The sequence below is a fragment of the Hemitrygon akajei genome, unplaced genomic scaffold (assembly GCF_048418815.1).
Source record: "Hemitrygon akajei unplaced genomic scaffold, sHemAka1.3 Scf000038, whole genome shotgun sequence".
NCBI classification, from domain to species: domain Eukaryota; kingdom Metazoa; phylum Chordata; class Chondrichthyes; order Myliobatiformes; family Dasyatidae; genus Hemitrygon; species Hemitrygon akajei.
In genome coordinates, this window is record NW_027331924.1 from 2350591 (window position 1) to 2372507 (window position 21917).

Consider the following 21917-nt stretch of genomic DNA (forward strand, 5'->3'; position numbering starts at 1 on the left):
TTCATTTATTTTGTGATGGTCGATTGAAGACTTTTTTAGAGTTAATTAGCAAATATTCTCTCTCTCATACACACATACTGCAATATCTTCAGGTCAGACATTTTTTACAAAAATAATTATCTAAGTTTCCATATATGCAAGAATCTGATTTGTTGGATACTATTTTGAATATGAATCTTTTAGTAAGAGGTTCCATTGGTAGAATTTATAATTTATTTTTAATACATTAATACAAAAAGTTAACCTCCCACCTAAGGTTTATACATGATAGAAATATTAGTTGTTTCAGACGTGATAGAGGGGGAGGGATGAAAGGGGGGGGAGTGGCATTACTAGTCAGGGAAAATATCACAGCTGTGCGTAGGCAGGACAGCCCGGAGGGCTTGTCTACAGAGGCCATATGGGTGGAGCTGGGGAACGGGAAAGGCGTGACCATACTAATTGGGGTGTATTACAGACCGCCCAATAGTCAGAGAGAATTGGAGGAGCAAACCTGTATAAAGATAGTAGACCGATGTAAGAAACAGGAAGTTGTAATAGTAGGGGATTTTAACTTTCCACATATTGACTGGGACTCCCAAACGGTAAAAGATTCATATTCAAAATAGTATCCAAAAAAATCAGATTCTTGCATATATGGAAACTTAGATAATTATTTTTGTAAAAAATGTCTGACCTGAAGATATTGCAGTATGTGTGTATGAGAGAGAGAATATTTGCTAATTAACTCTAAAATAGTCTTCAAACGACCATCACAAAATAAATGAAAATAAAAATAAATAAATGCAAAAATAAAGATCCCCTTAATCACTAAAAATTAAAAGGGCTAGATGGCTTGGAGTTTGTCAAATGTTTTCAGGAAAGTTTTCTAAATCAATATATAGAGGTACCTACGAGAGAGGATGCAATACTTGATCTCCTATTAGGAAACCAGAGAGTCAGGTGACAGAAGTATGTGTGGGCGAACATTTTGGGTCCAGTGACCATAATGTCATTAGCTTCAAGTTAATTATGATTAAGGATGGGTCTGGTCCTCGAGTTGAGGTTCTAAATTGGAGAAGGGTCAATTTTGTGGAAATGAAAAAGGGTCTAGGAAGAGTGGATTGGGATAAGTTTTTTTTCCTGACAAGGATGTGTTCAGTAAGTGGAAGGCCTCCAAATGTGAAATTTTGAGAGTGCAGAGTTTGCATGTTCCTGCCAGGGTTAAAGGCAAAGTTAACAGGCATAGGGAACCTTGGTTTTCAAGGGATATTGGTGATCTGGTTAAGAAAAAGAGAGAAGTGTACAGCAGGTAAAGGCAACAAAGAGCAAATGAGTTACTTAAAGAGTATAGAAAACGTAAGAAAATACTAAAGAAGGAAATCAGGAAGGCAACAAGAAGACATGAGGTGGCTTTGGCAGATAATGTGAAGGAAAACCCGAAGGGTTTCTACAAGTATATTAAGAGTAAAAGGATAGTAAGGGACAAAATTGGTCCCCTAGAAGATCAGAGTGGTCGTCAATGTGTGGAGCCTTACGAGATGGGGGAGATCTGAAACAGTTTTTTTGCATTAGTATTTACTCAGGAAACTGGCACAGTGTATATGGAAGGAAGGGAAACAAGCAGTAGTGTCATGGAACATTTGTAGATTAAAGAGGAGGAGGTGCTTGCTGCCTTACAGCGCATAAAGGTAGATAAATCCCTCAGGCCTGACTTGATAATTTCTCGCACCCTGAGAGAGACTAGTGTAGAAATTGCGGGGCCCTGATAGAAATATTTACAATGTTCTCAGCCACGGGTGCAGTGCTGGAGGATTGGAGGGTAGCTCTTGTTATTCCGTTGTTTAAAAAAGGCTCCAATAGTAAACCAGGTAATTACAGGCCAGTGAGCCTGACATCAGTAGTAGGTAAATTTTTGGAAGGTGTTATGTGAGATCGGATATACAAGTATTTGGACAGCCAAAGGCTGATTAAGGATAGTCAGTATGGCTTTGTGCGTGGTAGATCGTGTTTAACAAATATTGTAGAATTTTTCGAGAAGGTTTCCAAGAAAGTAGATGAAGGAAAGGCTGTGGATGTTGCCTACATGAAATTTAGTAAGGCCTTTGACAAGGTCCCACATGGGAGGTTACTTCAGAAGGTTCAGACACTAGGTATCCATGGAGAGGTTGTAAACTGGATTTGAAATTGGCTGTGTGGGAGAAGACAGAGAGTGGTAGTGGATGATTGCTTCTCAGACTGGAGGCCTGTGACTAGTGGTGTGCCTCAGGGATCTGTGCTGGGACTATGGTTGTTTGTTGTCTATATCAATGATATAGATGTGGTCAATTGGATCAGCAATTTTGCTGATGACACCAAGATTGGAGGCGTTGTGGACAGCGAGGAAGGCTTTCAAAGCTTGCAGAGGGAGCTGGACCAACTGGAAAAATGGGCCAGAAAATGACAGATGGAATTTAATGCAGACAAGCATGAGGTGTTGCATTTTGGAAGGACAAACCAAGGTAGGACATACACAGTAAATGGTAGGGCAGGGAGGAGTGCGGAGAAACAAAGGGATCGGGGAGTTCAGGTTCATAATTCCCTGAAATTGGCGTCACAGATAGACAGGGTTGTAAAGAAGGCCTTTGGCATCCTGGCATTCATAAATCAAAGTACTGAGTACAGGAGTTGGGATGTTATGCTGAGGTTGTATAAGGCATTGGTGAGGACAAATTTGGAGTATTATTTGCAGTTCTGGTCACCTAACTATAGGAATCAATCAGTAAGATTGAAAGAGTGCAGAGAAGATTTACTAGGATGTTGCCAGGTCTTCAGGAGTTGAGTTACAGGGAAAGATTGAACAGGTTAGGACTTTATTCCTTGGGTGTAGAAGAATGAGGGGCGGATTTGATAGAGGTTTACAAAATTATGAGGTGTATAGACAGTAGATTAGGAAATCTAATCTACTGATTAGATTAGGAAAGATAAAAACGGGAGGACATGGCTTTAGGGTGAAAGGGGAAAGGTTTGGGGAATATTAGCGGAAACTTCTTCACTCAGAGAGTGGTGTGAGTGTGGAACTAGCTGCCATCTGACATGGTAAATGCAGGCTCACTCTTAAGTTTTAAGAATAAATTGGATAGATATATGGATGGGAGAGGTTCGAAGGGTTACGGACTGGGTGCAGGTCAATGGGACGAGCGGAATAAAGTTTCTGCACAGACTAGAAGCGCCAAACGGCCTGTTATCTGTGCTGTAGTGTTCTATGGTTCTATGGAGTGAAATAAACACAACATGAGAATTATCGATCGATTAATTTTAACTCGTTCACTGCATCCGGCAACAGAACAGTAACACCGGGGATTCAGCAGCAGCTGCGGGCGGCGGATCCTGAGCTCCCCAGGCTCCTAAAGTCCACCCGTAATGAGACAAGTTAAATGGGACAAGTGGGGGCGGTGCTGACCGGAAAAGACAGTGAAGATTGTTCATTAAGTTCATCTGCCATTTCTTTGTCCCACATTACTACTTCACTAGCATCATTTTCCAGTGGTCCAGTATCAACTCCCATCTCCCTATCACTCTTCATGTAACTGAAAACTAAACTTTTAGTATCCTGATTTATATTATTGGCCAGTTTGCCCTCATATTTCGTCTTGACCATTGTTATGCCTTTTTTCGTTGTCTTTTGTTGGATTTTAAGAGCATCTCAATAATCCAACATCCCACTCACCTTTGCTACCCTATATGTCATTTCCTTAGGTTTAACACAATTATTACATGCCTTTTCCAGCTCAAACTGTGAATTAATTTAAAGTCAGTCCCATAATTTAATAAAGTTTTTATCTGAAAACTATCTACCCTCGCAAAGATTGTACTGAAGACTGCATTTGATTTTTCTTCAGCCTTATATGCTTCACATTGAAATAGTATGTGTTTCGACAGTTTCATAATGACAAAATGTACACGACACAGAATGAAGTTTTCCAATTAGTTACAAGGCATAATTAAGCATAGTTTGGACATAGTGTGGACATTCTATGTCATGTCAATATCATTCCTTCCCTTGTTTTAAGCCCTTCTTCTATAAACCCAACAGGTTTATGTATTCTGTAAAGGTGTCTGTCCTTATGTCCATTATCCTACGTCTTGCCATAAGCTCCTAATTCTTAACACTACTAACACTTTAGCTTCCAATTTGCTAAGTGGAAGGTCTATATCCACAGCTTAACATTTAACAGCTTTTGTTGCTAAACAGTCAACCCCATCATTTCCCTCAACAGTGTGGTGTGCAGGGCCCATAATGTACAGACATATAAATCAAACTTTATATATGAAATACCGTTTGACAAGTTTCCAACAGTCAATCTGACCCACTGCCAGAATGACCTGTTTAAGAATCATCAAAACCGAAATGTATTCTGAGCAAATTATTAGGACCAATTTCCTCCACCCACTGTAAGCCAAAACTGTTGGCAAAGAATTCTGCTTTCTATGCTGATAAATGACTATAAGTCATTTCTTTATCATTACCTGCAATTCAGTCACACAAAAACAGCCACACCAACATCCCCAGTTAACTTATCTTTTGATTCATCTGTAAAAATGGTTACTGTATGATAATAAATTTCAGTAATATACTGATGAACCAACAGACTCTCAGGCAGAACCGAATCCGATCGTGTAACCTAAAATCAACTGAAGTCATTGGAAAAAACCAGGTGGGATTACAGAGAAAGCTACAGTGGGACATCATCAGATTGTATCATCAAATACACCCATATTCCCAGCGTGATAAGAACCCAGCCACCCACAACAAAAAACACTCTTCTTGTGATGTCCCCAACCGTCCTCCAGCACACCTTTAACAGGATGATCATTACCTTGCCCCCGCTAATTAATCCAGTATGTTGACATCAACTCGAACCTCTGTTACTTTGAGGGCAATTGTCCCATTGCAATCAGTAAAGCCAAAACAGGAGACAACATTACTGCACCAGAACATAATCAAGAACAGATCCAATTAAACAAATATAATTGGTCAAACAAGATTTTCATGTTGCACCCAAGAATACCCACATAGATGTCTGAGGAGATTTAAAGCTCCTTTACATTTATCAATTATTTTACTGATAGGTGCTTCCATGTCAGCTTATTATCCATCCACATACTGAGAAATCTTACCACTGACACTTCCTCAAGATATTCCTCAAGACACTTCCACCACGTAATGTGTTTTAACGACTGAAAGCTTAAAATTCTCATCAATCTGCCCACTGTTTGACCTATTGTAAATTGCAATTAATACCTCTAATCTACAAAGCTACATCATCTGTATATTGTGATTTACCCAGGGTATCCCATTTTCCCATCTCAGAGAAAATATCATTAATTATAATATTAAATAATGAAGGGCTACAAATACTGCCTTGTGGGATCCCATTCTCTATCTCATAGAAACACAAACATAACATGCTGACCCGTACTTGCACAGTCCGTCCAAATAAAAAAATCTCAAAAATTATACAATGCCCCCTCACTCCTAATTTAATCAGAAGTCCTCTCTTCCATATCATTTCCCTTTTCAGTATGAGGAAATACTGCTATAACAATATTTCCATTTAATTATGCTTTCCGAATATCATCTTCCAAACCTAAAACTGAATCTAATGTCATTTCACCCTTCCAAAATCCACTCTAATAAAACACTTTATCATCACTCTTTCCAAAATATAACTCAAGCACTTGATTACCATACATTCCATAAGTTTACATAAATTAGACATTCACGATATAGGCCCTTAACTAGAAGGATCAAATGGGGATCTGCCACGTTTTAGAATAGGAACTACTATTTCCATTTTCCATGAGGAAAGTAGATGCACAATTCAAACACTTAATATTTTCACAAAAGAGAATTATATACAATTACAATTTCAAATATCACTCTTTCCTGGGGACACCTGACCTGCATTATTAATAGACTTCTAAAATTCATACAAAGAAATCTCTCCATCAGTGATACTATCATTGCTATAGCTGACTTCCAGCACATCAGGGTATTCACTGAAAAACATATCCCTACATTGTTTAACTTCTTCACTTATATTATCCTGATTATGAATCTCAGCAAATGACCCAGCCAGGAACACAACCTTCCCTGTTTCAGTAGCAATCATTTTGCCCTCATTAATCAATGAGAACATTAATCAATTGGGAATATTATGATCCCCACAAATCAACCCATTTTCTAAATCATATCCCAAACAATTCCAAGTTTGATATCCCTTCCAATATTATCTCCATATAATCTCCAGTAAATCACCTACTTCCTCACCACGGCCTTTGCCCTTTTATTGTTAATAACGTAACTCGGAGACTGATGTATCATCACATAAAAACTCACATTTCTCCCAATTTGCTTCCTGTCCCGTTATAAATCCAAATCCAAACTCATAGAGCCAGGAAGGCTGACTGACGTTCACATAAACCAATCACCCGCTGAGTTCCCATTTGAGCGACAGTCACCACAGCCAATGAAAGCAGGGGTCAGTGTTATGTCTGAGCTACGATAGGCTGGAGGAAATCGGCCCATGAGCAGCCCCTCCTCTTCCGCTCCATCGCCATGGCGGAGATCAGCGATTCGCTTCTGTCGGTGTCGCCGGCCTCGGCGCCCACAAGGACGGGTGTGATTCCCCTTCGCGCCTCGGTGGGTCTGTTTCAGTGACGTCTGTGGTGGCTGACGAAACATGCTTAGACAGGGAGCGAGCGAGGATAATGACTACAACTCCCAGAAGGCCCCATTGATGACGTTGTGGTGTTCAGGGGTAAGGTATAAAAACAAAATGGAGGAAAATGTAATGCATTACGTTTTCTGTACTGTGTCGTGCCTTCAATGAAAAATTAAATTAAAAGAGATTCCAGCGAGGAATAGATAGAACATAGGACAATACAGCACAGTACAGGCCCTTCGGCCCACAATGTTGTGCCGACCCTTAAACTCTGCCTCCCTAAGCTTAAATTCCTCCATATACCTGTCTAACAGTCTCTTAAACTTCACTAGTGTATTTTCCTCCACCACTGACTCGGGCAGTGCATTCCACACACCAACCACTCTCTGAGTATAAAATCTTCCTATAATATCCTCCTTGAACTTCCCTCCCCTTACCTTATAGCCATGTCCTCTTGTATTGAGCAGTGGTACACTGTGGAAGAGGCGCTGGCTATCTATCTATTCCCCTTAATATCAACTATATCTCTATCATTTCTCCTCTCATCCTCCTTCTCTTCGGAGAGTAAAGCCCTAGCTCCCTTAATCTCTGATCATAATCCATGCTCTCTAAATCAGGCAGCATTCTGGTAAAACTCCTCTGTACCCTTTCCAGTGCTTCCAGATCCTTCTTATGGTGAGGTGACCAGAACTGGACAGAGTACTCCAAGTGTGGCCCAACCAGAGTTTTATAGAGCTTCATCATTACATCGCGTCTCTTAAACTCTATCCCTCGACTTATGAAAGCTAAGACCCCATAAGCTTTCTTAAATACTCTGTCTACCTGTGAGGCAACTTTCAGGGATCTGTGGACATGTAGCCCCAGATCCCTCTGCTCCTCCACACTTCGAAGTATCCTGCCATTTACTTTGTACTCTGCCTTGGAGTTTGTCCTTCCAAAGTGTACCACCTCACACTTCTCCAAGTTGAACTGTATCTGCCACTTCTCAGCCCACTCCTGCATCCTATCAATGTCTCTCTGCAATCTTTGAAAATCCTCTGCACTATCCACAACACCACCAACCTTTGTGTCTTCTGAAAACTTGCCAACCCATCCTTCTACCCCCACATCCAGGTCGTTAATAAAAATCTCGAAAAGTAGGGGTCCCAGAACTGATCCTTGTGGGACACCACTAGTCACAACCCTCCAATCCAAATGTACTCCCTCCACCACAACTCTCTGCTTTCAGCAGGCAAGCCAATTCTGAATCCACCTGGTCAAACATCCCCGGATCCCATGCCTTCTGACTTTCTGATTAAGCCTACCGTGTGGAACCTTATCAAATGCATTACTAAAATCCATGTGGATTACATCCACTGCACTACCCTTATCTATATACCTGGTCACCTCCTAAAAGAACTCCATCAGGCTTGTTAGACACGATCTGCCCTTCAGAAAGCCATGTTGACTGTCACTGATCAGACCATGATTCTCTAAATGCCAATAAATCCTATCTTTGTGAATCTTTTCCAACAGCTTTCCCACCACAGATGTAAGGATCAATGGTCTATAATTATCCAGACTATCCCTACGACCCTTTTTGAACAAGGGGACAACATCCGCCTCCCTCCAATCCTCCGGTACCATTCCCGTGGACAATGAGGACATAATGATCCTAGCCAGAGGCTCAGCAATCTATTTCCTCGCCTCGGATGCAGAACTGGGAAGTGGCAGAGGGAGTTCAACACAGATGAAGAGGTTCATTTCTGCAGGTGAAGTTTAAACACAGAATAAAATATTAATGGTAAGACTCTTGGCAGTGTGGAGGGTCAGAGAGATCTTGGGGTCCATGTCCATACGACATTCAAAGCTGCTGTGGAAGTTGGCAGTGTTGTTAGGAAGGCGTCTGGTGTGATGGCCTTCATCAACCGTGGGATTGAGTTCAAGAGCTGTGAGGTGATGTTGAAGCTATATTTCTCCCAACCTGTACATAAGTAATTGTAATAAGATGATGAGAGGCTTTGACCATGTGGATAACCAGAGGCATTTTCCCAGGCTTGAAGTGACTAACACGAGGGGACGTAGTTTTAAGCTGCTTGGAAGTCGGTACCGAGGGAATCTCAGGGGTAAGTTTCTTACACAGAGAGTGGTGGGTGCATGGAATGCACTGCCTGCAGCGATGGTGGAGGTGGATACAATAGGATATTTTCAGAGACTCTTAGATAGGTTCATGGAGCTTAGAAACATAGAGGGATATACGATCAGGATATCCTAGGCAGTCTCTAGAGTAGGTTACATGGTCGGCACAACATTGTGGGCTGAAGAGCCTGTAATGTGCTGTAGATTTCTGTGTTCTGTGTCAAAGACAGGCAGAGGGATTAGTTTAAAAGGACAGGAGGACAGCATGGAAAGGTTGGGCCGAAGGGCCTGTGTTAGTGCCGTAAGGGAGGGGTTCTGTCCCTACCATCGACTCTATTCCCCTCAACAGATGCTGCCTGACTTGACAACGTTCTTGAAAAGTTGCATTCAGTTCCGCTTAGCATTCTGTACAAAGGATGTTTTGTGCTGGAAGAGTGCAGAGGAGATTCATCATGATTGAGGGGGCTTCTGTTCATAAGTCCATAAGGCATAGGAACAGAATTAGGCCATTCAGCCCATTGAGTCAGCCACCTTTCCATCATGGCTGATCCCAGATCGCACTCAATTCCAGATATCTGACCTCCTGCCATATCCTTTGATACCCTGACTGATCAGGAAACGACCAACTTCCGCCTTGAATATACCCACACACTCGGCCTCCACCGCAGTCTGTGGCAGAGCATTCCACAGATCCAATACACCTTGGCTAATAAAAAAATAAGCTACTTACCTCTGTTTGTAAAGGTGGCCCCTCGACTTTGTGGCTGTGCCCCACCACAGGAAATACCTTCTCCACATCCACCTTATCCAGTCCTTTCAACATTCGGTAGGTTTCAATGAGATGCCCCGCATTTTTCAGAATTCCAGTGAGCACAGGTTCAAAGCTGCCAAGTGCTCTTCATTCCCAAAATCATCTTTCTGAACCTCCTCTGGACTCTTTCCAATGACAACACATCCTGTCTGAGATGTGGGGCCCAACACTGTTGACAATACTCCAAGTGCGGCCTGACTCGTGTCTTATAAAGCCTCAGCATTATCTAGTTGCTGTTGTATTCATGGGGTGATCTTGGACTGTGTTGATCTACAGGGCAGCGGGGCCCCGGGGATCGGGGGGAGACTCGGGCAGCGCGGCCCCGGGGATCGGGGGGAGACTCGGGCAGCGCGGCCCCGGGGATCGGGGGGAGACTCGGGCAGCGCGGCCCCGGGGATCGGGGGGAGACTCGGGCAGCCGGGCCCCGGGGATCGGGTGGAGACTCGGGCGGCGCGGCCCCGGGGATCGGGGGGAGACTCGGGCAGCCGGGCCCCGGGGATCGGGGGGAGACTCGGGCAGCGGGGCCCCGGGGATCGGGGGGAGACTCGGGCAGCGGGGCCCCGGGGATCGGGGATGGGAGACTCGAGCAGCGCTGGGGATCGGGGGAGACTCGGGCAGCGGGGCCCCGGGGATCGGGGAAAGGCCGCTGGGCCTCAGGCGCAGTCGGGTGGCCGACACGAACCTTTCCTGTGGTTTGACTCGACGAAAGTGGATGGACATCTAATGTCTCCCCAAGGGTTTTACGCTGGACCGAGAGCAGAGAGACCCCTGGCCCTTGACTCCTCAGACAGGGGCTCTCATGGCCCGCCTCAAAGGGCCTAATTGGGCAGACGAGCTTCCCTGGGTCCTGCTTGGAATCCACACGGCGCTCAGAGAAGATCTGCGCACCTCGTCGGTTGAGTTGGTGTACGGCACGCCCCTTGTCGTCCCAGGGGAGTTCATACCAGCCCCAAGGGGGCAAGAGGAAGAACCCGCAGCAGTCCTGAGCAGACTACGCGAGAGGCTCGGCAACCTGGCCCCCATACCCGCTTCGCAGCATGGGCAGAACCCGACCTGCGTACCCAAAGACCTGCGAAACTGTAAGTTTGTTTTTGTACGACAGGGCGGACATCGGGCACCGCTACTGCGGCCCGACAAGGGGCCGTTTAATGTGATCAGGAACAACGGGTCCACGTTCGTGCTGGACATTGGGGGGAGAGAGGAGGTTTTCTCGGTGGACCAACTCAAACCGGCCCATGTGGACGTGGCGCAGCTGGTCGAGATTCCGGCATCGCGGCGCAGAGGCAGACCTCCCAAACAGGGTCCGGCCCAGACTGTGGACATTGGGGGGTGTATCGCCGGTTCTGGGGGGTGGGGTATGTGGCGACCCACTTCCCAGCGCACTCGAACCTGCTCACAAAGTGGTGCATTGAGGCCGGTCCCAAAAAGGGCGCCAAGCCTGCTGGGGAAAAGCCCGCGCGTGGGACGGGACTGTGAATACGCGCCGCCTACAGCATTCCCGCGTGGGACGGGACTGTGAATACGCGCCCCCTACAGCATCCGCGCGTGGGACGGGACTGTGAATACGCGCCCCCTACAGCATCCGCGCGCGGGACGGGACTGTGAATACGCGCCCCCTACAGCATCCGCGCGTGGGACGGGACTGTGAATACGCGCCCCCTACAGCATCCGCGCGTGGGACGGGACTGTGAATACGCGCCCCCTGCAGCATCCGCGCGCGGGACGGGACTGTGAATACGCGCCCCCTACAGCATCCGCGCGTGGGACGGGACTGTGAATACGCGCCCCCTACAGCATCCGCGCGTGGGACGGGACTGTGAATACGCGCCCCCTACAGCATCCGCGCGTGGGATGGGACTGTGAATACGCGCCCCCTACAGCATTCCCGCCCGGGACGGGACTGTGAATACGCGCCCCCTACAGCGTTCCCGCCCGGGACGGGACTGTGAATACGCGCCCCCTACAGCATTCCCGCGCGCGGGAAGGGACTGTGAATATGTGCCCCCTACAGCGTTCCCGCCCGGGCAAGGCGGGATCAGGAAGGCTTTAAAGCGAGGCCGCGGTTTGAATAAACCTCTTTTGCAACTGCAGCTTATCGACTCCGTGTCGTTTATTGCTGCGCTGAGTGTAGCCACACCACTACAGTCTCTCCTTTGTTAAATAGTAACAGTGAACAATTTTAAATTGAATTAAACACTCATTGGCACATATCAAAGCAGAATTGACCATCTTCATTAACAAAGGCCAATGCCATTAGGCTTTACAATTCAACCGCCAGGACTTAAGAACTTTTTAAAAGCTATTATTAATGCTTTTTGAGATAGTGATTTAGATGCATATAATATTTTTTACTGAGTTAAGTATTGTATGTAATTAGTTTTGCTACAACAAGTGTATGCGACATTGGAAAAAAAGTTGAATTTCCCCATGGGGATGAATAAAGTATCTATCTATCTATCTCCCTCCCAATGTTGTTTAATTTTTAGTGATTAAGGGGATCTGTTTTTTGCATTTATTTATTTTTATTTTCCTTTATTTTGTGATGGTCGATTGATGACATGAAGAGTTAATTAGCAAATATTCTCTCTCTCATACACAGTTACTGCAATATCTTCATGTTAGACATTTTTTACAAAAATAATTATCTAAGTTTCCATATATGCAAGAATCTGATTTGTTGGATACTGTTTTGAATATGAATCCTTTAGTAAGAGGTTCCATTGGTATAATTTATAATTTATTTTTAATACATTAATACAAAAAGATAACCTCCCACCTAAGGTTTATACATGATAGAAATATTTGTTGTTTCAGACGTGATAGAGGGGGAGGGATGAAAGGGGGAGGAGTGGCATTACTAGTCAGGGAAAATATCACAGCTGTGCGTAGACAGGACAGCCCGGAGGGCTTGACTACAGAGGTCATATGGGTGGAGCTGAGGAACGGGAAAGGTGTGACCACACTAACAGGGGTGTATTATAGACCGCCCAATAGTCAGAGGGAATTGGAGGAGCAAATCTGTATAAAGATAGTAGACCGATGTAAGAAACAGGAAGTTGTAATAGTAGGGGATTTTACCTTTCCTCATATTGACTGGGACTCCCAAACTGTAAAAAGGCTAGATGGCTTGGAGTTTGTGAAATGTTTTCAGGAAAGTTTTCTAAATCAATATATAGAGGTACCTACTAGAGAGGATGCAATACTTGATCTCCTATTAGGAAACCAGACAGTCAGGTGACAGAAGTATGTGTAGGCGGATATTTTGGGTCCAGTGACCATAATGTCATTAGTTTCAAGTTAATTATGGATCAGGATAGGTCTGGTCCTCAAGTTGAGGTTCTAAATTGGAGAAGGGCCAATTTTGTGGAAATGAAAAAGGATCTAGGAAGAGTGGATTGGGATAAGTTTTTTTCTGGCGAGGATGTGTTCAGTAAGTGCAAGGCCTTCAAAGGCGAAAGTTTGAGAGTGCAGAGTTTGCATGTTCCTGCCAGGATTAAAGGCAAAGTTAACAGGTATAATGAACCTTGGTTTTCAAGTGATATTGGTGATCTGGTTAAGAAAAAGGGATAGGTGTATAGCAGGTATAGGCAACAAAGAACAAAAGAGTTACTTGAAGAGTATAGAAAATGTAAGAAAATACTAAAGAAGGAAATCAGGAAGGAAAAAAGACATGAGGTGGCTTTGGCAGATAATGTGAAGGTAAACCCGAAGGGTTTCTACAAGTATATTAAGCGTAAAAGGATAGTAAGGGACAAAATTGGTCCCCTAGAAGATCAGAGTGGTCGTCTATGTGTGGAGCCTCACGAGATGGGGGAGATCTTAAACAGTATTTTTGCATCAGTATTTACTCAGGAAACTGGCATAGTGTATATGGAAGGAAGGGAAACAAGCAGTAGTGTCATGGAACATTTGTAGATTAAAGAGGAGGAGGTGCTTGCTGCCTTACAGCGAATAAAGGTAGATAAAGCCCCCGGGCCTGACTTGATATTTCCTCGGACCCTGAGAGAGACTAGAGTAGAAATTGCAGGGGCCCTGACAGAAATATTTAAAATGTCCTCAGCCACGGGTGCAGTGCCTGAGGATTGGAGGGTAGCTCTTGTTATTCCATTGTTTAAAAAAGGCTCCAATAGTAAACCAGGTAATTACAGGCCAGTGAGCCTGACATCAGTAGTAGGTCAGTTATTGGAAGGTGTTCTGAGAGATCGGATATACAAGTATTTGGACAGCCAATGGCTGATTAAGGATAGTCAGTATGGCTTTGTGTGTGGTAGATCGTGTTTAACAAATCTTGTAGAATTTTTCGAAGAGGTTACCAAGAAAGTAGATGAAGGAAAGGCTGTGGATGTTGTCTGCATGAACTTTAGTAAGGCCTTTGACAAGGTCCCACATGGGAGGTTAGTTCAGAAGGTTCAGACACTAGGTATCCATGGAGAGGTTGTAAACTGGATTTGGAATTGGCTGTGTGGGAGAAGACAGAGAGTGGTAGTGGATGATTGCTTCTCAGACTGGAGGCCTGTGACTAGTGGTGTGCCTCAGGGATCTGTGCTGGGACTATTGTTATTTGCTGTCTATATCAATGATATAGATGTGGTCAATTGGATCAGCAATTTTGCTGATGACACCAAGATTGGAGGCGTTGTGGACAGCGAGGAAGGCTTTCAAAGCTTGCAGAGGGATCTGGACCAACTGGAAAAATGGGCCAGAAAATGGCAGATGGAATTTAATGCAGACAAGCCTGAGGTGTTGCATTTAGGAAGGACAAACCAAGGTAGGACATACACAGTAAATGGTAGGGCACTGAGGAGTGCGGAGAAACAAAGGGATCTGGGAGTTCAGGTACAGAATTCCCTGAAAGTGGTGTCACAGGTAGACAGGGTTGTAAAGAAGGCTTTTGGCATCCTGGCATTCATAAATCAAGGTACTGAGTACAGGAGTTGGGATGTTATTGTGAGGTTGTATAAGGCATTGGTGAGGAAATATTTGGAGTATTATTTGCAGTTCTGGTCATCTAACTATAGGAAGGATATCAATAAGATTGAAATAGTGCAGAGAAGATTTACTAGGATGTTGCCGGGTGTTCAGGAGTTGAGTCACAGGGGAAGATTGAACAGTTTAAGACTTTATTCCTTGAGGCACAGAAGAATGAGGGGAGATTTGATAGAGGTTTACAAAATTATGAGGGGTATCGACAGTAAATGCGATTAGGTTCTTTCCACTTAGATTAGGAAATATAAAAACAGGAGGACATGGCTTCAGGGTGAAAGGAGAAAGGTTTAGGGGGAACATGAGGAGGAACTTCTTCACTCAGAGAGTGGTGGGAGTGTGGAACGAACTGCCATCTGACGTGATAAATGCGTGCTCACTCTTAAGTTTTAAGAATAAATTGGATAGATACCTGGATGGGAGAGGTTTGGAGGGTTATGGACTGGGTGCAGGTCAATGGAACGAGCGGAATAAAGTTTCCACACAGACTAGAAGCGCCAAATGGCCTGTTTTCTGTGCTGCAGTGTTCTATGGTTCTATGGAGTGAAATAAACACGAGATGAGAATTGTCGATCGATTAAATTTAACTCGTTCACCGCATCCGTCAACCGAACAGAAACACCGGGGATTCAGCACCAGTTGCGGGCGGCGGGTCCTGAGCGCCCCCGGGTCCTAAAGTCCACCCGTAATGAGACAGGTTAAATGGGACAATTGGGGGCGGTGCTGACCGGAAAAGACAGTGAAGATTGTTCATTAAGTTCATCTGCCATTTCTTTGTCCCCCGTTACTACTTCACCAGCATCATTTTCTAGTGGCCCAGTATCAACTCCCATCTCCCTTTCACTCTTCATGTAACTGAAAACTAAACTTTTAGTATCCTTATTTATATTATTGGCCAGTTTGCCCTTATATTTCGTCTTGACCATTCTTATGGCTTTTTTCGTTGCCTTCTGTTGGATTTTAAGAGCATCCCAATAATCCAACATCCCACTCACCTTTGCTACTTTATATGCCATTTCCTTAGGTTTAACACAATTATTACATGCCTTTTCCAGCTCGAACTGTGAATTAATTTAAAGTCAGTCCCATAATTTAATAAAGTTTTTATCTGAAAAATATCTACCCTTGCAAAGATTGTACTGAAGACTGCATTTGATTTTTCTTCAGCCTTATACGCTTCACATTAAAATAGTATGTATTTCGACAGTTTCGTAATGTCAAAATGTACACGACACAGAATGAAGTTTTTCAATTAGATACAAGGCATAATTAAGCATAGTGTGGGCATTTCTATGTCATGTCAATATCATTCCTTCTCTTGTTTTAAGCCCTTCTTCTATAAACCCAACAGGTTTATGTATTCTGTAAAGGTGTCTGTCCTTATGTCCATTATCCTACGTCTTGCCATAAGCCCCTCATTCTTAACACTACCAACCCTTTAGCTTCTAATTTGCTAAGTGGAAGGTCTATATCAACAGCTTAACATTTAACATCTTTTGTGCTAAACAATCAACCCCATCATTTCCCTCAACAGTGTGATGTGCAGGGCCCATAATGTGCAGACATATAAATCAAACTTTATATATGAAATACCATCTGAGGAGTTTTCAACAGTCAATCTGACCTACTGCCAGAATGACCTGTTTAAGACTCATCAAAACTGAAATGTATTCTGAGCAAATTATAAGGACCAATTTCCTCCAACCAATGTAAGCCTAAACTGTTGGCAAAGAATTCTGCTTTCTATGCTGATAAATGTTTACAAGTCATTTCTTTATCATTACCTGCAATTCAGGCAGAAAAACAGCCACACCAACATCCCCAGTTAACTTATCTTTTGATTCATCTGTAAAAATGGTTACTGTATGATAATAACTTTCATTAATATACTGATGAACCAACAGACTCTCAGGCAGAACCGAATCCGATCGTGTAACATAAAATCAACTGAAGTCGTTGGAAAAAACAAAGTGTGGTTACAGTGAAAGCTACAGTGGGACATATTGTATCATCAAATACACCCGTATTCCCAGCGTGGTAAGAACCCAGCCACCCAAAACAAAAAACACTCTTCTTGTGATGTCCCCAACCGTCCTCCAGCACACCTTTAACAGGATGATCACTTCCTTGCTCTCTGAAATTAATCCAGAATGATGATATCAACTTGAACCTCTGTTACTTTGAGGGCAATTGTCCCATTGCAATCAGTAAAGCCAAAACAGGAGACAACATTACTGTACCAGAACACAATCTTAAAGTCTGTAACTGTATCACATACAAACATTTTTAGTTTGAGGATGAAGCTGATCCATAAGCCACATAGACGTAATCAAGAACAGATCAGATTAAAAATATATAATTGGTCAACAAAGATTTTCATGTTGCACCCAAGAATACCCACATAGATGTCTGAGGAGATTTAAAGCTCTTTTACATTTATCAATTATTTTACTGATAGATGCTTTCATGTCAGCTTATTATCCATCCACATACTGAGAAATCTTACTACTGACACTTCCTTAAGACATTAATCATATAATATAAAATCAAGTGTAAGTCTATTAATGCTGTTTGTAAACCACGTAATGTGTTTTAACGACTGAAAGCTTAAAATCTTCATCAATCTGCCCACTGTTTGTAAATTCCAATTAATACCTCTAGTCTATAAAGCTACATATTGTGATTTACCCAGGGTATCCCATATTCCCACCTCAGAGAAAATACCATTAATCATAATATTAAAGAATGAAGGGCTACAAATACTGCCTTGTGGGATCCCATTGTTACGTATTCAGGCAACAATAAATATAGATGAGATAGGCAAGGGTTTAACAACAAATAACATGTTTATTAAACACTGAAACAAACCCCCTCAAAAGTAAACAAACTCAAACATTGACCCGAATCCAGCTGCTGGCAGCTGTTCAAACAGTTCTTAATAGCGTTGCAGTCTCAAACAGTCTTTAAAGCGGTATTGAAAAAAAAGTTCTTTAAAGCGATATGCTGAAAGAAAACAGTTCTTTAGAACGGTATGCCGACAGTTCAAAAGCTCACGGTACTTTTAAAAGGAGAGACTTTTTAAAACGATTTAAATTCTCTTCCACGTCGATGTCCTTCGATTCCCAGCGTCGAACTCCCACGTCGAATTTTATTAAATATAACGGCTTAAAGTGACTGACCTCTCTTCCACACTATTCTCAAACCCTTTCTGGTCATCCCAGGGATCAACAGCGAGAATAGTCAACGAAATCCTTCCGAATGAGGATCAAACAAGGTCGAAATCAATCCACCGTCGAAAATCGGTTCTTCTCGATGTCCATCTTCCAAACTTCACTCTCCATCAGCAAAGAAACCGTTGGCTCTGACCTTTTAAACTTTAGGCATTATATAAAACTTCATTTTTAACTAAACTGCGTCATCACATTAAATCACACAGTAACATGAAGTCATCTTGGCAAATCTAGCCACGAACTGCCCCACCTGACAGGGTGGGTCTTCCTTTTATACCCTGTAGAAAAACCTGTCACATGACCTCTACTGGCGGGAAAATGACATCACTCCACCATTACCTCATGTCCAGTATAACTTCAACCCCAGTCACGTGACAAGGGTACCACTGTCACGTGTCACGGGTACGTAACACCATTCTCTATCTCATAGAAACACAAACATAACATGCCGACCCATAATTGCACAGTTAGTCTAGATTAAAAAAACTCAGAAAATTATCCAATCTCCACTCACTCCTAATTTCCATCATTTAATCAAAAGTCCTTCCTTCCATAACATTTCAATTTTCAGTATCAACAAATACTGCTATTCCATCTTTATTTAATTGTGCTTTCCGAATATCATCTTCCAAACCTAAAACTGAATCTAATGTCATTTTACACTTCCAAAACCCACTCTAATAAAACACTTTATCACCACTCTTTCCAAAATACAACTCAAGCACTTGATTACCATATATTCCCTAAGTTTACATAAATGAGACATTCACGATATAGGCCCTTAACTAGAAGCATCAAATGGGGATCTGCCAGGTTTTAGAATAGGCACGACTATTTCCATTTTCCATGAGGAAAGTAGATGCACAATTGAAACATTTGAGATTTTCACAGAAGAGAATTATATACAATTACAATTTCAAATATTACTCTTTCCTGGGGACACCTGACCTGCATTATTAGTAGACTTCTTAAATTCATACAAAGAAATCTCTCCATCAGTGATAATATCATTGCTACAGCTGACTTCCAGCACATCAGGGTATTCACTGAAAAACATATCCCTACATTTTTTAACTTCTTCACTTAAATTATCCTGATTATGAATCTCAGCAAATGACCCAGCCAGTAACACAACCTTCCCTGTTTCAGTAACAATCATTTTGCCCTCATTAATCAACACTGGAATATTATGATCCCCACAAATCCCCCCATTTTCTAAATCATATCCCAAACAATTCCAAGTTTGATATCCCTTCCAATATTATCACCATATAACCTCCAGTAAATCACCTCCTTCCTCACCACGGCCTTTGCCCTTTTATTGTTAATAATGTAACTCGGAGACTGATGCACCATCACATAAAAACTCACATTTCTCCCAATTTGCTTCCTGTCCCGTTATAAATCCAAATCCACACTCATAAAGACAGGAAGGCTGACTGACGTTCACATACACTGATCACCCTCTGAGTTCCCATTTGAGCGACAGGCACTGAAGCCAGTGACAGCAGGGGTCAGTGTTAAGTCTGAGCTACGATAGGCTGGAGGAAATCGGTCCATGATCAGCCCCTCCTCTTCCGCTCCATCGCCATGGCGGAGATCAGCGATTCGCTTCTGTCGGTGTCGCCGGCCTCGGCGCCCACAAGGACGGGTGTGATTCCCCTTCGCGCCTCGGTGGGTCTGTTTCGGTGCCGTCTGTGGTGGCTGACGAAACATGCTTTGACAGGGAGCGAGCGAGGTCCAATGACTACAACTCCCAGAAGGCCCCACTGATGACGTTGTGGTGTTCAGGGGTAAGGTATAAAAGCAAAATGGAGGAAAATGTAATGCATTACGTTTTCTGTACTGTGTCGTGCCTTCAATAAAAAATAAATTAAAAGAGAGATTCCAGCGAGAAATAGATAGAACATAGAACAATACATCACAGTACAGCCCCTTCGGCCCACAATATTGTGCCGACCCTTAAACTCTGCCTCCCTGAGCTTAAATTCCTCCATATACCTGTCTAACAGTCTCTTAAACTTCACTAGTGTATCTGCCTCCACCACTGACTCGGGCAGTGCATTCCACGCACCAACCACTCTCTGAGTATAAAATTTCCTCTAATATACCCCTTGAACTTCCCTCCCCTTACCTTAAAGCCCTGTTCTCTTGCACTGAGCAGTGGTGTCCTGGGGAAGAGGCGCTAGCTAACTACTCTATCTATTTCCCTTAATATCTATACCTCTATCATTTCTCGTCTCATCCTCCTTCTCTCCAGAGAGTAAAGCCCTAGCTCCCTTAGTCCATACTCTCTAAACCAGGCAGCAGTCTGGTAAATCTCCTCTGTACCCTTTCGAATGCTTCCACATCCTTCTTACACTGAGGCAAGCAGAACTGGACACAGTTTGGCCCAACCAGAGTTTTACAGAGCTGCATCATTACATCGCGACTCTTAAACTCTGTCCCTCGACTTATGAAAGCGAACACCCCATAAGCTTTCTTAACTACTCTACCTGTGAGGCAACTTTCAGGGATCTGTGGACATGTAGCCCCAGATCCCTCTGCTCCTCCACACTTCCAAGTATCTTGCCATTTACTTTGTACTCTGCCTTGGAGTTTGTCCTTCCAAAGTGTACCACCTCACACTTCTCCAGTTTGAACTCTATCTGCCACTTCTCAGCCCACTCCTGCATCCTATCAATGTCTCTCTGAAATCTTTGACAATCCTCTACACTATCCACAGCACCACCAACCTTTGTGTCTTCTGCAAACTTGCCAACCCATCCTTCTACCCCCACATCCAGGTCATTAATAACAATCACAAAAAGTAGGGGTCCCAGAACTGATCCTTGTGGGACACCACTAGTCACAACCCTACAATCCAAATGTACTCCATCCACCACAACTCTCTGCTTTCTGCAGGCAAGCCAATTCTGAATCCGCCTGGTCAAACATCCCTGGATCCCATGCCTTCTGACTTTCTGAATAAGCCTACCGTGTGGAACCTTATCAAATGCATTACTAAAATCCATGTAGATTACATCCACTGCACTACCCTCATCTATATGCCTGGTCACCTCCTAAAAGAACACCATCAGGCTTGTTAGACACGATCTGCCCTTCAAAAGCCATGCTGACTGTCACTGATCAGTCCATGATTCTCTCAATGCCAATAAATCCTATCTTTGTGTATCTTTTCCAACAGCTTTCCCACCACAGATGTAAGGCTCAATGGTCTATAATTATCCGGAGTATCCCTATTACCCTTTTTGAACAAGGGGACAACATTCGCCTCCCTCCAATCCTCCGGTACCATTCCCGTGGACAATGAGGACATAATGATCCTAGCCAGAGGCTCAGCAATCCATTTCCTCGCCTCGGATGCAGAACTGGGAAGTGGCAGATGGAGTTCAACACAGATGAAGAGATTCATTTCTGCAGGTTAAATTTGAACACAGAATATATCATTAATGGTGAGACTCTCGGCAGTGTGGAGGGTCAGAGAGATCTTGGGGTCCATGTCCATACGACACTCAAAGTTGCTGTGGAGGTTGGCAGTGTTGTTAAGAAGGCGTCTGGTGTGATGGCCTTCATCAACCATGGGATTGAGTTCAAGAGCTGTGAGGTGATGTTGAAGCTATATTTCTCCTAACCTGTACATAAGTAATTGTACCCCAACATGGCAGGGCTGTGGGCTTAGTTGGACCCCACTTAGGAGTCCTGTGTTCAGTTCTGGTGGCCTCACTACAGGAAGGATGTGGATACTATAGAGAGTGGAGAGTAGATTTACAAGGATATTGCTCTTGGATTGGAGAGCATGCCTTATGAGAATAGATTGAGTGAACTTGGCCTTTCCTTCTTGGAGCGACGGAGGATGAGAGGTGACCTGATAGAGGTGTGTAAGATGATGAGAGGCTTTGACCATGTGGATAGCCAGAGACATTTTCCCAGGCTTGAAGTAACTAACACGAGGGGACGTAGTTTTAAGCTGCTTGGAAGTTGGTACCGAGGGAACGTCAGGGGTAAGTTTCTTACACAGAGAGTCGTGGGGGCATGGAATGCACTGCCTGCAGCGATGGTGGAGGTGGATACAATAGGATATTTTAA

General features: G+C 43.5%; 2 protein-coding genes across 3 annotated transcripts in view; both read left to right on the top strand.

Moving 5' to 3' along the window:
- LOC140720200 (uncharacterized) overlaps positions 1–5548 on the top strand; it is a 70747-nt gene extending 65199 nt beyond the window's left edge. Inside the window, exon 8 of the mRNA XM_073035086.1 lies at positions 5544–5548. Within this exon, the coding sequence (XP_072891187.1) occupies positions 5544–5548 (5 nt within the window). The remainder of the gene's footprint in view (positions 1–5543) is intronic.
- Positions 5549–6447: 899 nt separating this feature from the next.
- LOC140720217 (uncharacterized) lies at positions 6448–21192 on the top strand. Of its 2 annotated transcripts, none has more exons than XR_012097127.1 (3): positions 6448–6782; positions 8202–8437; positions 21016–21192. XR_012097127.1 is itself a non-coding variant. In XM_073035103.1 (3 exons), the coding sequence occupies exon 3, from the start codon at positions 10415–10417 to the stop codon at positions 11132–11134; it is 720 nt and encodes a 239-aa protein (XP_072891204.1). In that variant the 5' UTR covers positions 6448–6782; positions 8202–8437; positions 10352–10414; the 3' UTR covers positions 11135–11146. The 2 variants fall into 2 exon arrangements, 1 of the variants encoding a protein (XP_072891204.1); XM_073035103.1 differs by lacking the exon at positions 21016–21192 and adding an exon at positions 10352–11146.
- The last annotated feature ends 725 nt before the right edge of the window (positions 21193–21917 follow it).

Coding starts and splice junctions, on each gene's coding strand:
- LOC140720217 (XM_073035103.1), top strand. CDS start 10,415: ATGGCCCGCCTCAAAGGGCCTAATTGGGCAGACGAGCTTCCCTGGGTC.